General features: G+C 40.1%; 1 protein-coding gene across 5 annotated transcripts in view; it reads right to left on the bottom strand.

The window, feature by feature from the left end:
- Window positions 1-15300, bottom strand: part of CFAP54 (cilia and flagella associated protein 54) — a 175143-nt gene that overhangs the window by 140330 nt on the left and 19513 nt on the right. For all 5 annotated transcript variants that reach the window (XR_011559487.1, XR_011559488.1, XM_070755886.1 and 2 more), the window contains exons 6-13: window positions 13832-13975; window positions 12926-13039; window positions 12744-12845; window positions 11073-11271; window positions 8788-8874; window positions 6613-6725; window positions 6332-6503; window positions 1170-1255 (exon numbers count right to left, since the gene is read on the bottom strand). Coding sequence is in view for 3 of the 5 variants with exons in the window: in XM_070755886.1 (XP_070611987.1) it covers window positions 1170-1255; window positions 6332-6503; window positions 6613-6725; window positions 8788-8874; window positions 11073-11271; window positions 12744-12845; window positions 12926-13039; window positions 13832-13975 (1017 nt within the window). In the remaining 2 variants the exon portion in view is untranslated. The remainder of the gene's footprint in view (window positions 1-1169; window positions 1256-6331; window positions 6504-6612; window positions 6726-8787; window positions 8875-11072; window positions 11272-12743; window positions 12846-12925; window positions 13040-13831; window positions 13976-15300) is intronic.

Here is a 15300-nt window from a genome sequence, read left to right as displayed (position 1 = left end):
TAAAATTGTAAAGGCCTAGGGGGAAAGAGTATCTCAGTCCCCCTATGCCTGGCGGCAGAGGTGGGTTTTAAGAAGCTTACGAAAGGCAAGGAGGGTGGGGGCAATTCTAATCTCTGGGGGGAGTTGGTTCCAGAGGGCCGGGGCCACCACAGAGAAGGCTCTTCCCCTGGGTCCCGCCAAGCGACATTGTTTAGTTGACAGGACCCGGAGAAGACCCACTCTGTGGGAGCTAACTGGTCGCTGGGATTCGTGCAGCAGAAGGCGGTCCCTGAGATAATCTGGTCCGGTGCCATGAAGGGCTTTATAGGTCATAACCAACCAATATACATGGCATTGGGGGGCATGGGGACATGCAAGCACTGGGCACATTGCGGGGGATCATACACATATGCACAGGGGGCAGGCAGGAGGGGTCACGCATGCATTGTATTATGGGTACATGCACACACTTTCAGCACGCAACGACAAAAAGGTTATCCATCACTGGGCTAACCAATACAATAATTAATACCTTCCAGTACCACTTGGCTCAACTTGTGCTAATTCAAATTGCACTTCATTTAGATTTTGCTTAGTGTAGATTTTGCTTGTAAATTTTCATTTACAAATTACGGTTTGAAATTAACCACAGTTAAATAAACCGTGGTTAATTAGAAAAATGCCTTAGTCCAATCTTTTTGAACGTGACCCAAAGAAGTTAAAATGGAAGGAATATTACTCATCTTGGACTATTTTCTTTTGTATCAAGAAGGGACACAAATCTAATAGAAAAGAATATACAATATATAGTGCAAAGTGGAACTGCTGGTTTTTAAAAAATAATTGGGAGGGGAGTGCCTGGTGTTCCTGGAACCTGATTATTTTCTTGCAGAGTTTTCACTACCAGGTAATATCATCATTGCAAAGGAGATGGCAAATATATCTAATATTCCTTCCTTCTCCTATCTCCCCCACAACTTGCCAGTGAGGTGGATCAAAATCTTAATGTCACTACACATGAAAAACTCAACCAAAGTTTCAACAAAAAAAATTGTTAACAAACTGAATACAAAAATGCTGGGCAAGGACTGAAATCAGGCATCAACAGAAGCATGCAGATAAACCACATTTACACCCCATTAATTTAACACTTCTATTTCATATACTTTATACCAATGGTTTTACTATACCTTTTCAGATTTACAGACAGAAGAATAAAGATTCCTTGCCAACAGAAAAAGATCATCAGTAATTTTTGGTTGTTGTAGTGGTCCTTCTGGAGTTGCAATTTATTTTAAACAGAAAAAAAAAATCAGTATTTCTTGTATTTTATTTCTCAAGCTTGCATAATAGTTATACGTATAAACATGATTATGAATACAGGAAATAGATATGAATAAATGGGAACAGTAGGACAGGGATGGTAGGCATGTTGGTGTGCTTATGCACATCCATTACAGACCTCTTAGCAATGCAATGAAGTCAACAGTAGACAATCTGATGGTATAAGGCAGTGCTTCTCAAATAGTGGGGCGGACACCTTGGGCCTCCCAAAGCGATGCCAGGGGGCGCATGACCCCAGGAAACATGGGGGGTTTGCCATAGAAAGTAGGACACATGTCCTACCTGACTCTTGTACTGGTACCTCCGTCATGTTCTTCGGCGTTGTGTTCAAGGCAGCCCAATCTAAAAGAAAACATCTCACAAGTTCAATCTAACTTCTCAAACTCGTGAGACTTTTTCTTTTAGAACAGGCTGCCCTGGACACAATGCTGAGGAACGCAACGGAGATATTGATACAAGTGCCAGGTAGGACTTGCATCTCACAGTGGGGCGCAGTTTGGGGGTGGCAGGTCAGGCGGGCCATCATACAGTCATGGAAGAGAGTTGGGACGCGAAAAGTTTACTTCTTCCTGGGGAGGATCATAACAGAAAATAATTGAGAAGCACTGGTATAAGGTATTCTGTTGTGAGCAGAGGTGTGGAGGACTCTTCTCGTGAAATACCTCTGGACTCGCTCAATTTTATTAATGTCTGATACGCAGGCTCCAGAAAGATAAACTGTATTTGAGAATTGGTCTAGCAGAAAGTTGGGTTCCTCCCGGTTCAGACTGATTCACCTGAACTGCAAGCAACCCACTGGTGACATCACAAAGATGTCACAGAACCAGTTTGATTGGTGCTGGTCCGTGGATGCTGCCATCTTTTTTTTTTTAATGGATTTTTGGTGGGGGTGGAATTTTGGGGTGAATTTTTGTTCAGTTTCTTTTTTCTTCTGCGCATGTGCAGAAGCCAAGTTTTTTGGCACTGCGAATGCATCACCATCTTGGTTTTGGCTTTGGGGGGTTGCATTTTTGGGCATGCGCACCCATGAGGCACAGCCACGTGGTGTGGGAGGAAGCATATTGGTAGTGAGGTAAGTTAGAACCCACCCCTGGTCTAAGAAAGGTTTTATGCCAGGTTTCAATACTATTGACCATGGTATCCTTCTGCACCGGCTGGAGGGGTTGGGAGTGGGAGGCACCGTGATACAGTGGTTCTTCTCCTACCTCTCTGGTCGGTTGCAGTCGGTGTTAGCAGGGGGTCAGAGGTCGATTCTTAGGTTCCTCCCTTGTGGGATTCCTAAGGGGTCCATCCTCTCCCCCCTGCTCTTTAATATCTACATGAAACCGCTGGGTGAGATCATCTGAGGACATGAGGTGAGTTACCATCGGTATGCTGATGATACTCAGCAATACATCTCCACCCCATATCCACTCAGTGAATCAGTGGAAGTAATGTGCCAGTGTCTGGAGGCTGTTAGGGTCTGGATGGGTGTTAACAAGTTCAGACTCAACCCTGACAAGATGGAGTGGCTATGGGTTCTGCCTCCCAAGGACACTTCCATCTGTCCATCCATTACTCTGGGGGGAGCAACTTTTGACCCCCTCAGAGAGGATCCTCAATTTGGGCGTCCTCCTCGATCCACACCTGTGGACTATCATCTTTCTGTGGCGAGGGGGGCGTTTGCCCAGGTTCGCATGGTGCGCCAGCTGCGATCCTATTTGGACAGGGAGTCTCCACTCAGTTGCTCATGCCCTTATCACCTCAAGATTCAACTATTGCAATGGTCTCTACATGGAGCTACCTTTGAAGAGGGTTCGGAAACTGCAAATTGTGCAAAATTTATTTATTTATTTATTTATTTATTTGATTTGTATGCCACCCTTCTCCGTAGACTCCGTAGACATAAAATGCAGGTGCGCGAGCAGTCACCAGCCTTCCTAGACATGCCCATGTTTCTCCAACACTCCACAGACAGCATTGGCTGCCGATTGGTTTCCAAACCCAATTTTGAAGTGTTGGTGATGACCTATAAAGCCCAGATGGCATCAGACCAGATTATCTGCAGGACCGCCTTCCGCCGTATGAGCCCCAGTTACCAGTTAGATGCCACAGATTCAGCCTTCTCCAGGTCCCATCAACTAGACAATGTTGTTTGGTGGGGCCTAGGGGAAAAGCCTTCTCTTTGGGGGGCCCGGCCCTCTGGAATCAGCTCGCCCCAGAGATTGATTGATTGATTGATTTGATTTATATGCCACCCCTCTGTGAAGACTCGCACTACCCCCACCCTCCTCGCCTTCCGCAAGAGTCTTAAGACTCATTTATGCCACCAGGCTTGGGGCCACCAGACTCTAGCCCCCTGGCCAATGAATGTTATGTATGGTTGTTGTCTGAATAGGTATGATTGATTTTTAACATAATTAGGGATTTTAGATTAGTTTACCTAGTTTTAATTAATTGGATTTAGCTACTGAAGTTTATTGTTTCCTTTTGCGGAAACAGTCTGCGGAGAGGGGCAGCATACAAATCTAATTAATAATAATAATAATAATAATAATAATAATAATAATAATAATAATAATAATATGTTGTTGTTGTTGTTGTTGTTGTTGTAAGATGCCCTGAGTGCTCGGACGGGGCAGATAAAAATCAGATTAATAAATAATAAATAAATAAATATGCCGTAGTTTGCAATACAATATTACTGGAGAATAAGCTTTTGAAGATTAGATTAAAACTCTTAATGCCTTTTTGGCAATGCTGTTACAGTGAGCTCTGGCACTTAGATCATTAGAGATGAGTATTCCAAGGTCCTTGATAGAGTGAGGGTCATCTATAAGGCCGTATCCACCCTTGTATCATTATGATATTATATTATATTATGATATTGGTTAATTTAAATTCTCCATTTATTAGTGTTAGGTTGAAAATGAAAATTATGAAAATGTAGTATAGTTTCAATTTTATATATTTCTTTTTGAATAAAACTAGTAAAATGGGAATAGGTTTTTACCTAAGAAAATGCCAACTTAAATAAGAATTTGTTGTTAATAACAACAAATATAAAATATAACACACCAGCAAATATTATTATTATAATAAATAAATTATTATTAAAATATTATTTTTCTTCCAATCCTTTTTATTTCATCTTCTTTCTGAAAATGAGTTTGTGATTTGTTTCTTTTTAATAGAATGTAATATAATTATTCAATCAAAACTAAAGTAATAATTCACACATTCAAGTAGACATTACTGCAGCATTTCTAGACAATTAGCACCATTTACAATAAAATGCAATACCAATATGCTAGTACTGGAACCAGATCACTACTGCAACGTATTAATTTAATGTTAAGAATTTAGAAATCCCAAATAATGGATTATTTCATTTATAAGAAAGACCATATTTTAACTAAATTAATGAAATTTAGCAAATCATTATAGTTGTGTTCTGTAACCAGTGATGGGTTGCCATTTTTTTTTTACTGCTGGACTGTGGGCTTGGCTTATTTTATGGTGTGGCTTGATGGCCATGTGACCAGGTAGGAGTGGCCTACTGGCCATGTGACCAGGCGGGAGTGGCTTGACAATCATGTGACCAGGGGGACCAGGGATGGCTTAAAGGTCATGTGATTGGGTGGGAGTGGCTTATCAACCAAGATAAGCTTTCAGATAGGTGCTTGGACTCTTTTTCAGTTGATTAAGTCATATTATTTGAATAGCCACCAAAAGGACAAATGATAGACAGCATTATTTGTTGAGGAGCACAGTAACAAATTAGGCAAGAAACTCAATTTTCTTTAATTGCTATAAAAGTTCAATTCTAGATAATGATTAAAAGGATTAAAGCATTTATGGGTAATAACATACTATTTAATTACAGTGATCCCCCGCTCGTTGCGAGGGTTCCGTTCCAGGACCCCCCGCAACGAGCGGGTTTTCGCGAAGTAGCGCTGCGGAAGTAAAAACACCATCTGCGCATGTGCAGATGGTGTTTTTACTCCCACAGCGCTAGCGAGGAACCGAAGATTGGGGGCGGCGCGGCTGTTTGCCGCCGGCATGGGGGGCTTCCTAGCAGCCCCCCAAACCCGGGTTGGGGATCCGGGGGGTGCTGGCAAGCCCCCCATGCCGGCGGCGACATTTTAAAATAGCCGCGCCGCCCCCAATCTTCGGCTCCTCCGCGCTGGCTCTCGGCGCTTTCGAGCTGAGTCCGGGAGCGAATTCTCTTCCGGACTCAGCTCAAAAGCGCCGATAGCCAGCGCTAGCGAACGGCTCCTCCGCGCTGGCTATCGGCGCTTTCGAGCTGAGTCCGGGAGCGAATTCTCTTCCGGACTCAGCTCAAAAGCGCCGATAGCCAGCGCTAGCGAACGGCTCCTCCGCGCTGGCTATCGGCGCTTTCGAGCTGAGTCCGGGAGCGAATTCTCTTCCGGACTCAGCTCAAAAGCGCCGATAGCCAGCGCTAGCGAACGGCTCCTCCGCGCTGGCTATCGGCGCTTTCGAGCTGAGTCCGGGAGCGAATTCTCTTCCGAACTCAGCTCAAAAGCGCCGATAGCCAGCGCTAGCGAACGGCTCCTCCGCGCTGGCTATCGGCGCTTTCGAGCTGAGTCCGGGAGCGAATTCGCTTCAGGACTCAGCTCGAAAGCGGCGAGAATGAACCGCGTGGGCGGGCGAAGGGCGGGCGGCAGCGAGGAGTTTGCGTGGGTGGTGGGGAAACTCCTCGCTGACGCCAGCAAGAGGGGGAAGACCCAGGGAAGCCGGTTGCCATCTACGCATGCGTGCCCATAGAAAAAACGGGCACGCATGCGTAGATGGTATTTTGACTTCCGGGTTGAAAAATCGCGAAGTACCCTGTTCGCAATGGTTGGGGACGCAATAAACGGGGGATCACTGTATTTCCTATTTTAAAAATAATTAAGGATCATACTAAGGTACTAGAGAAGGAAGGACAGTAAAACTATTACGTATTCAATAAATAGTGCATAAATTTTACTATAATTACCCATACCCATTACTGTCAGTAACCCACCTAGAAATCCTATATATTTTTTCCCTGGATAACGAAAAGCAGCTGTTTCTTGGATATTTTCTCCTTTAACACACAAACCATGTCTTGCTTTTCTTGTGGTCAATAAATTCTGCATTAGAAGTAGTATTTTGATTTCTGCTTCTACTTTCTTCCACATTGGATTGCTTTGATTCTAATATATAGAGAAATAAGAATTAACATAGGGCTTATTATTTTTAAATAATGAAACTATGATCTACGATTGTATTATAGAACTGTATAAAACGAATAAAATTCATTACCTGAAGAAATGAAAAAAATAGTGCAATTGAATGATCAAACGAATCCCATTCCTCGTAACTGAAGACTATCTTAATAAACCTAAGTGCGGCATCTGCGGAAATACCATTTTTCCCTGTAAGAGTAATATAAGCAGTTTATGAATATTCCACTCTTCATAAACTGTAATAAAAACCCACAGATTCTTTCAAATTGTTACACAGTACATGTATTTCCATATTACTAATTTTGCTGCAACAGTACGTCTTCAACTGCTTTCATTTAGCATATCATGTCATAATCAAAGAATACATGAGAAGAGGTTTTTCCTTGTCGAGAAAACAATGTTTCATTTAGGCCTAGATTAAATATATTGTGGAAGAAGTATATATAGTAGAGTCTCAGTTATCCGTCCTTGTACTGACCTGTACTGACCTGATTATCACAAGCATGTTCACAAATGTATTGCCATTGAACGGATAAGTATAATAAAGTATGGGACTTCTTTATAAAAAATACAACTGTTAACAAACACATTATGATGATATAAATATATTAGATATACAGTATATGTATACACCATGTGCACAATTATTAGGCAAGTGAGTATTTTGACCATATCATCATTTTTATGGATATTTTCCATCTCCAAACTGTATATAGCTGAATGCTTAGTGGATATAAGTATTGCAGGTGATGTCTATTTGTATAATGAGGGAAGATGTGGCTTAAGGAGATCAACAACTTATATCACCCTATATGCAAAATTATTAGACAGTTTCTTTTCCTCAGGCAAAATGTCCCCCAAAAAAGAGATTAAACTGACATTGAAAAAATCGAAAATTGAAAAAAGTCTTTCAAAGGGATGCAGCACTCTTGAAATTGCTAAGATATGGCGGGGGGGGGGGTGTGATCACAGAACCATCAAACGTTTTGTTGCAAATAGTCAGCAGGGTCACAAGAAACATGTTTGGCACATTAACTGCCAAAAATTTGAGAAGAATCAAACAAGAAGCTACCAAGAACCCATTATCCTCCAGTGTTGTCATATTACAGAATTTCAACCTACCTGGAATGCTCAAAAATACAAAATGTTTGGTACACAGAAACATGGCCAAGATACAGAAGGCTGAAGTCCAACCACCATTGAACAGGACATATAAATTGAAGCGGGCAAAGAAATATCTGAAGAAAGATTTTTTTCAACAGCTTTATAGATTGACAAGATGAGAGTTATTCTTGACAGACCAGATGAATGGCCCTGTAGCTGGATCAGTATACAGAGCTCCACTTCAACTCAGACACCAACAAGGTGGAGATGGGATATGGACTGGTATTATTAAAGATAAGATAACCTTTACGGGTTGAAGATGGACTCAAAATCCACTCCCAAACTTACTGCCAGTTTTTTAGAAGACAGTTTCTTCAAGCAGGAGAAAGTTTACATCTTTCAAGACCAACATGATTTTTAAGTGGGACAATGCTCCATTGCATGCATTGAAATCAGAGGTGGGTTCTAACTTACCTACACAACGGTTCACTTCCTTCCACACCATGTGGCTACATACGCATCGAGTGCCACATGGCTGTGCTACGGGGGGCACCTGCTCATGCGCAGTGCCAAAATCTCTGCTTCTGTGCATGCGCAGAATCAGAAAACAAAATGACGGCATTATAGGCACTGCCATTAAAGCCGTTTTGGGGTGTGCGATAGCTCCCGGTTTGGTGAGTGGGGGGAAATTCTCGCTACCGGTTCTATAGAATTGGTTTGAACCGGGAGCAATCCACCTCTGGTTGAAATAGTCCACTGCATGGCTAGCCAGTAAAAGCCTTAAAGATGAAAGAATAATGACATGGCCCCCTTCCTCACTTGAGTATAATATTATACTTTATATTATGGGATTTTCATTTTAATAATATATGTATTTTTGTGTTTGGTTCCTTTTGTTCTTTTTCTGTCATTTAAAAGCTATAATCATGTATAAAAAATGAATATAAATATATGGTCACCTGAACTGCCAAATTGCTGGTTATTTATTTTTCTTTTAAAATGGGAGAGTAGAAGATAATTTAACAGGTGTCAAAACATTTTTATCTGCAGTAAAATTATAATTATGATTTGTATTATAAAGCACCATCTTACATAAACATTTCATCTTTTTAATTAACAAATCACTGTAGTTTTTTAAAAAAAATACCTGCTAATATTTGTTGCATAAGTGATGAGGTCGTTATTATTGAAGAAACTTCAGAAGTGTTAACTGTAACATTGACGCCACCACCACCTTAAAAAAACATAAACCACTTTAAATACTATATATTATTTAATACCTGTTCAACTCCTTGACTAGATAAACCTACTGCAGGAATGTCCCTCCTCAAACATTGCCCTCACTATGGCCCCTTTACACCTGACCAGCACAGTCTACTAACTCTTAGAGATTGCGGGAATATACACAAAACGGAAGGTCAAATATATATTAGTAGACAAAGAAAAGTGGATCAGGGGTAAGTTCACAAGCACATCAACAGAACTCCCTCCCAGATTTTCTGTTTCTTAGCTAAGTTGTCCCTCTATGTTTTAGGATTAAGATGCACAAGCATCAAGAAATGTATAAGATGTCCTTCAGGATTGGGCAGCATAGAAGTCAAACAAACGAACAAACAAACAAACAAACAAATAAGAAAATAAATAAGAAACATTTTTAAAAACATGCAGAGAGAGAGAAATCCCAGAACTAACATATAAACTGCAAGATCAACTTGGGGATTCTACTGGTCTTTTGAAAAAAAAGATAAATTGGATCTCAAGCGTTCTCAAGCTTCATTCTCTTTTAGGCATATATATGAAGAAATAAGCATGGTGAAATGATACTCCAAAGTCCAATGAATCTTAGAGCCCCATAAATTAAATAAATGGAACTTCCATAGCTTACAAAGGGTTTGCAAAAACCATTACTGGAGCCAATTTTACCTTAGGTGCAGGGCTTAGCACTAGTAGTTTCATCTCTAAGACCCCACACAAGAACCAGGGAAAACTAATTCAACACCGTAGCAGTCAGTCCTGAAAGAGAAATCTATAGAATTTTTGCCACGCTGAAAATCTTCTGGGTTGTGCTATAAACTGGTTGTTGCTAACAGCTTGAGGACAAGACTCAACTTGGACAATGAGATTATTTCCTAATAAGCACCTTTTCATTATTCTATAATGTGCCAGTTGAAAGCCAAAGGGTATTTTTCAAGTCTGATGTGCTTTCTCTTCTCACACAGAGGTAGAAATTATATTTCATCTTACCCACAATTCTAAGCAGGAAACATTTAAATGTTAGACACCTGGAAAAGAATTTCCTATCCTTTCACAATCTGACTTGTCGAGCATGGAATACTGATCAAACCTCTGTTTCTTAATTTTAAAATTAAGGGAGGCTAGGATAGAGCTATTTCGGCCTTGTTCTGTTATATATATTTGTAGATTTTCACGTGTACAGTATAGGTAGGTAGGTCTTTACATATTCGGGGGGTTTTCTGTGTAAGGTTGATAGACTCCTGGCGACCTTTCCACAAGGTGCCACTCTTCATCTTCAGGCTATTGTGTTCGGCTTGAAATGGTCCTGGGTTGGGCCTAGAGGCAAAAAGGAGCTGTGACGTTCCTTCAATATACCAGGGTGATCCGACATTAAAAAAAAACATATAGCCCCTCCCTGGTACAGAGCTGGAGGGATCAAGGTCTGGTGGCTCAACTGCTAATTCTCTGCCTTACAAGGCAGAGGCTGCCAGATCGAATCCCAGTAAGGAAGGGTGTGGCTAGCTGATGAGGCCAGAACAAGGCCGAAATGGTACCATCCTAGTCTCCCTTAATTTTAAAATTTCAGCTAAAAACATTTGATGCATACAGAATATAGTTGTTGGCTATGAATAAATTAACTGCCTTGAAATGGTCCTGGGTTGGGCCTAGAGGCAAAAAGGAGCTGTGACGTTCCTTCAATATACCAGGGTGATCCGACATTTAAAAAAAAAAGCCATATAGCCCCTCCCTGGTACAGAGCTGGAGGGATCAAGGTCTGGTGGCTCAACTGTTAATTCTCTGCCTTACAAGGCAGAGGCTGCCAGATCGAATCCCAGTAAGGAAGGGTGTGGCTAGCTGATGAGGCCAGAACAAGGCCAAAATGGTACCATCCTAGTCTCCCTTAATTTTAAAATTTCAGCTAAAAACATTTGATACATACATACATACATACATACATACATACATACATACATACATACATACATACATACATTTATTCTCTCTTCTATTGGTATGTCTGATTTCCGTAGAATATATAATATTCAACTTCTCAATCATCCTAGTTATTGCTAAGAAATCTGGTAATTGAAGTCCATACATCTGGAAACTGGCCTTTTTGGGGAAAGTTTATTTTGTATGGAACATTGAATATATTTTTTTTCTTATCATTCTATCATATTTTACATATGCAATTACCATCAAGAATATCCGCTCCTGCAAAACAGAGTTCTGAAACAATGTCACGCACTTCTATTTCATCAGGAACGGGAGGTCCAGGAACAAGGGTCCGCCTGTTTTTATCAAACAGAGCTTCCATAATGGCAAAAAAAATTGCTGAATTGCAATCAAATATTTCCATCAGCAACCGTTCTGTGATGGTTCGAGGCCAAGGCAGCTAAAATAAAATAAACAGATTAAGGATCATGTTGTATTCCAATTAAATTAAACTACAGTAATATACATATACTAATAGTGTTGTTGTATGTTATATTGTAGAATTCGATGTCAAGTGAAACTTGGCTGCCATTTTTTAATCCATTATAAGACGTAAAATGTTATAAACCCTGATTCTTTAAAAAAAATGAATTGTTGGGAGGGAAAGATAAAACATGCTGCAAATAGTGAAGATATGTATAACACACTATGTCATTTAATATTTAAATGTCATAATTCTGGCTTTTACATCAATGGAAGAGGCAGATGAGTAAGATTCAAAAGGCTGGTAGTAAAAGTTTCTGCGACCAGGCACTGACAGCAATTGGATTCTCAATAAAAATTCCTTTCTGGAGTTACAGCCTTCTAAAAGCCAGATTTTCATGAGAAATCTACACATCAGATAGTGGTTTCAAACACATTTGTGCTTATTCACAATTTCAGACAGCACAAAAAAAATAAGACCTGGCAGAATGAAGAGATAGATTCCAATGTAAAGATCTCTTTTAAAAGAAGTTCATTTTTCAAAAAGGGACAGAATCTATAAGCATCAATAATATAAAGCTTTCAGTCGAGACCCAATTTTTTTCAAAACAGGCATTCTAATGCTACAATCTCTATCTACTCACCTGAGAATAAGTCTCACAGAGCTCAAAGGGATTTATCTAGACAGTGTTCTGTCTGGGTTCCCCCAGACGTCAACACCAACTAAAAAGAGTATCCAGACACGCTGGTAAAAAGCAAAGTTCTTTTATATCTTTGACAACAAACACAGATAACAAAAACTGGAAAGCTATGAAGCTTCACAGAAGAGTCACGACGGCCAGACAATATAACAGGCTTCTTGCTGGCACACACACCACTGTAGATAATAAAACCCACGCCTCCCCCAAGTTTTCAGCCTTCGAGGCCACAAGCCAGAATCAGAGACGCCAAGGATTGAAGCAAGGTCACAGGACTCCCAAAAGATAACTCTCCACAATACAGGAAGGGCGGGCCTGCCTTTTCAACCTTTCTGAGGAGAACCACACCCAAACCCAGCTGTTGCCTATTAGGGATGGAAATACCTGGCTAATTGTCCCTTTCTTTGTGCTGCCCTTCTCTGCCTCATATCTATGATGGCTTGTGCGTTCTCATCTAATGACTCCAGGCTACTCGCTGGGGAGAGCTCCCCCCCGGGGGTCTCAGGCTGTTCCCCCTCCTCCTCGTCCTGACATTCCTCTTCCCCATCTGCCTGGTCCTCCTCCTCCTCCTGTTCCTCCCCCTCCCCCTCTGAGCATGGAGCCGGCAGAGTTCCAGCCGTTCCCTGAGGAGCCTCAGACTGAATCACAACAGACAGACAGACAGACAGACAGACAGACAGACAGACAGACAGACAGACAGACAGGAAAGTCACCTTCAGGAGTTCCTATTCCTAGCCAGGACAAAACTTACATGCTGTGCTTCTTTCAGATTAGCTTTTATTCTTGGTCTCAGAATTCCTTTTGGTCTCCTCCTTGGTTCAAATACGGTCCTTTTAAAAATCATTACTGCCATCTGGCTCAAAGTGAAGAAATGTATAATTATTACATCACTTTAATTTTTAATTGTGGTAATCTTTATGAAAAAATATGTACCTTCACAGTTGCTTCTTTGAATTTTTTCTTTGTTTCTAAATTCAGAGGGGATGAACTCATAAACTCCATTTGCTTTAGTTCATCAATTTTAATCAAAGCACGCCGTGCAAAGACCTGCAACATAATATATTAATTCATTTATTACACACACTCTGAAACTTTCGCATGTTTGAAATTTTGCCTTTATAATAAGCACACAACAGATAGAGAAAGGAAACGGGAATGCTGTCTGTCCATTTTAATCTAGCACTCCAATTGACGTTATATGGAACACTCCACACCCTTATCAAAGAGTCACACTGCAAGTACTAAAGGGGCAAGAGAAAGGATTTTGGAAACACTGCCAATAGCCGGGATGCAAATGTCATTCTACTCAAATGTTCCAACTAATTTGACTCCATGAGCAAATAGACAGAGCAAAACTGGAAACACATTAGAGAGACTACATTAGGCATATAACAAATAATAAATAGAAAAAAAGGAGATGAGAATTTAACTTACAGGCAGGATAGAAAAAACTTGTTTGATTAGTAATACCAAAAACAATCAATGCCCCATGGTAGCAAGAAATGAGAAGAGGCAAATAAAAATGATGGCCCTACTAATTTTGAAAAGTAGCAAGTTGGCTATACACTGAAACCTAAATCTGATAACACTTATAATTCAAAACATTGGGGAGCAGAAAAACGGAAAACAACAAAGCTAGTTAATCAATTTTCTATAAAGAATGTATTAAAATTCTAAATTTAAATGTAAATGATTCCTATCCTAAATATAGACTAATAAATCCCAAATATTCCTATAAAGGAATATAAAGTAAAGCAATTCCCTCCTGTGCTTTAGAGAGCAGTTCAAACAGCAGTATCTTTTATATCTTTTACTAAAAGTTAAAATAGAGATTATTACCTCTCCATGAATACCAAATTGGCAATCATAGTAACACTGACAAACAGCAGTATACAGAGTGGTTCTCCATGTCAAATAGTGTAGAGCTAGAAGTGGAATTGATGATTCCATACATACTGATGCCCACAATAAATATTCCAGCACCTATTAAAAAAGTATCCCTTTATTAATAAGCCAAACTGGTTATTTTTTCTTTGATATTTTAATATATGCATTTCAAGTTATAGATCAAATTTTGACTATCTTTGGCTACCAAGCTTCAGTGTATAAATCACATACCTTTTTCAGATATGTTGTTTGTCACTTAAATTAATATCTTTACTGTACATTCTCTTCTCAAATAGAACACAACTTCAAAGACCATTCTTTCTTCCCAGGTTCAAGCATAACATTAGGAAATAATGTTTTCCCGGGCCTGTACAATTTATGTATGGTATGTTTGTATATATGTCTGATTCATATTGGGTTTTTTTTAATGTTTTTAAATTATTAGATTTGTTATGAATTGTTCTATTGCTGTTGTGAGCCGCCCCGAGTCTACGGAGAGGGGCAGCATACAAATCTAATGAATAAATAAATAAATAAAAGCCCTAAGTCATATCTCAAAATCCAGTTTTAAATTGAAGGTAGACACTGAAGGCTTGCTTTATTTTAATGATAATCAGGCCCTTAAGAGTATTTAGAACACAGGAATATGCATATTCAAATTCTTCACTTAGAGCTGATAAGTAATAAAGTACAAAGATAAGTTGATGATTACTAATAACAAAATATCTGTATCAATACAGAGAGCAACCCTTTTACTGGTGCATCTCTTTTTCTAATTCATTCATTAAGATATCAGAGAATGATATACCGTATGTTTCAGTGTATAAGGTGCACCTTTTTCCTCCCTAAAAGAGGCTGATAATTTGGGTGTGTCTTATACTCTGAACGTAGCTTCTCCCCTCTCTCTCCCCCCCACTCCAGCCCTAACTAGCTGCTAACGATCTTCCCAGCTCTTACCTTGCAGGCTCTTTATTGGTTCTCTCTGCAAAGAATGTTTTCCAAGCCCTAAGTCTTTGCAGGGTTTTTTCATTGCTCTAATTTGCTCTGAACAAGTTTATTTTCAGCCCTAACCAGGTGCTAACGATGTTCCCAGCTCTTACCCACTTGCAAGCTCTTTCATCGTTACTCTCTGCAAAGAAGAATGTTTTCCAAGCCCTAAGTCTTTGCAGGGGTTTTTCCATTGCTCTACTTGCTCAGACTGTTTCTTTCCAGGTGCTAATGATGCTCCCAGCTCTTACTGGCTTGCAAGCTCTTTCATTGTTACTCTCTCAGATGAACTCTAGCCAGATGAATACCTGGTAAGCAGATTCCTTTCCCTATTTTTCTCCCCTAAAACTAAGGTGCGTCTTATATTCTGGTGCATCTTATACTCCAAAAATGCGGTAATTTAACTTGTCCTGCCTGGCCAAGAAAACTACAGG

Source organism: Erythrolamprus reginae, chromosome 6 (genome assembly GCF_031021105.1).
Source record: "Erythrolamprus reginae isolate rEryReg1 chromosome 6, rEryReg1.hap1, whole genome shotgun sequence".
Classification (NCBI taxonomy): Eukaryota; Metazoa; Chordata; class Lepidosauria; order Squamata; family Dipsadidae; genus Erythrolamprus; species Erythrolamprus reginae.
The sequence above is the reverse complement of the archived record's forward strand: the minus strand, read 5'-3'. Positions and strand labels throughout refer to the sequence as shown.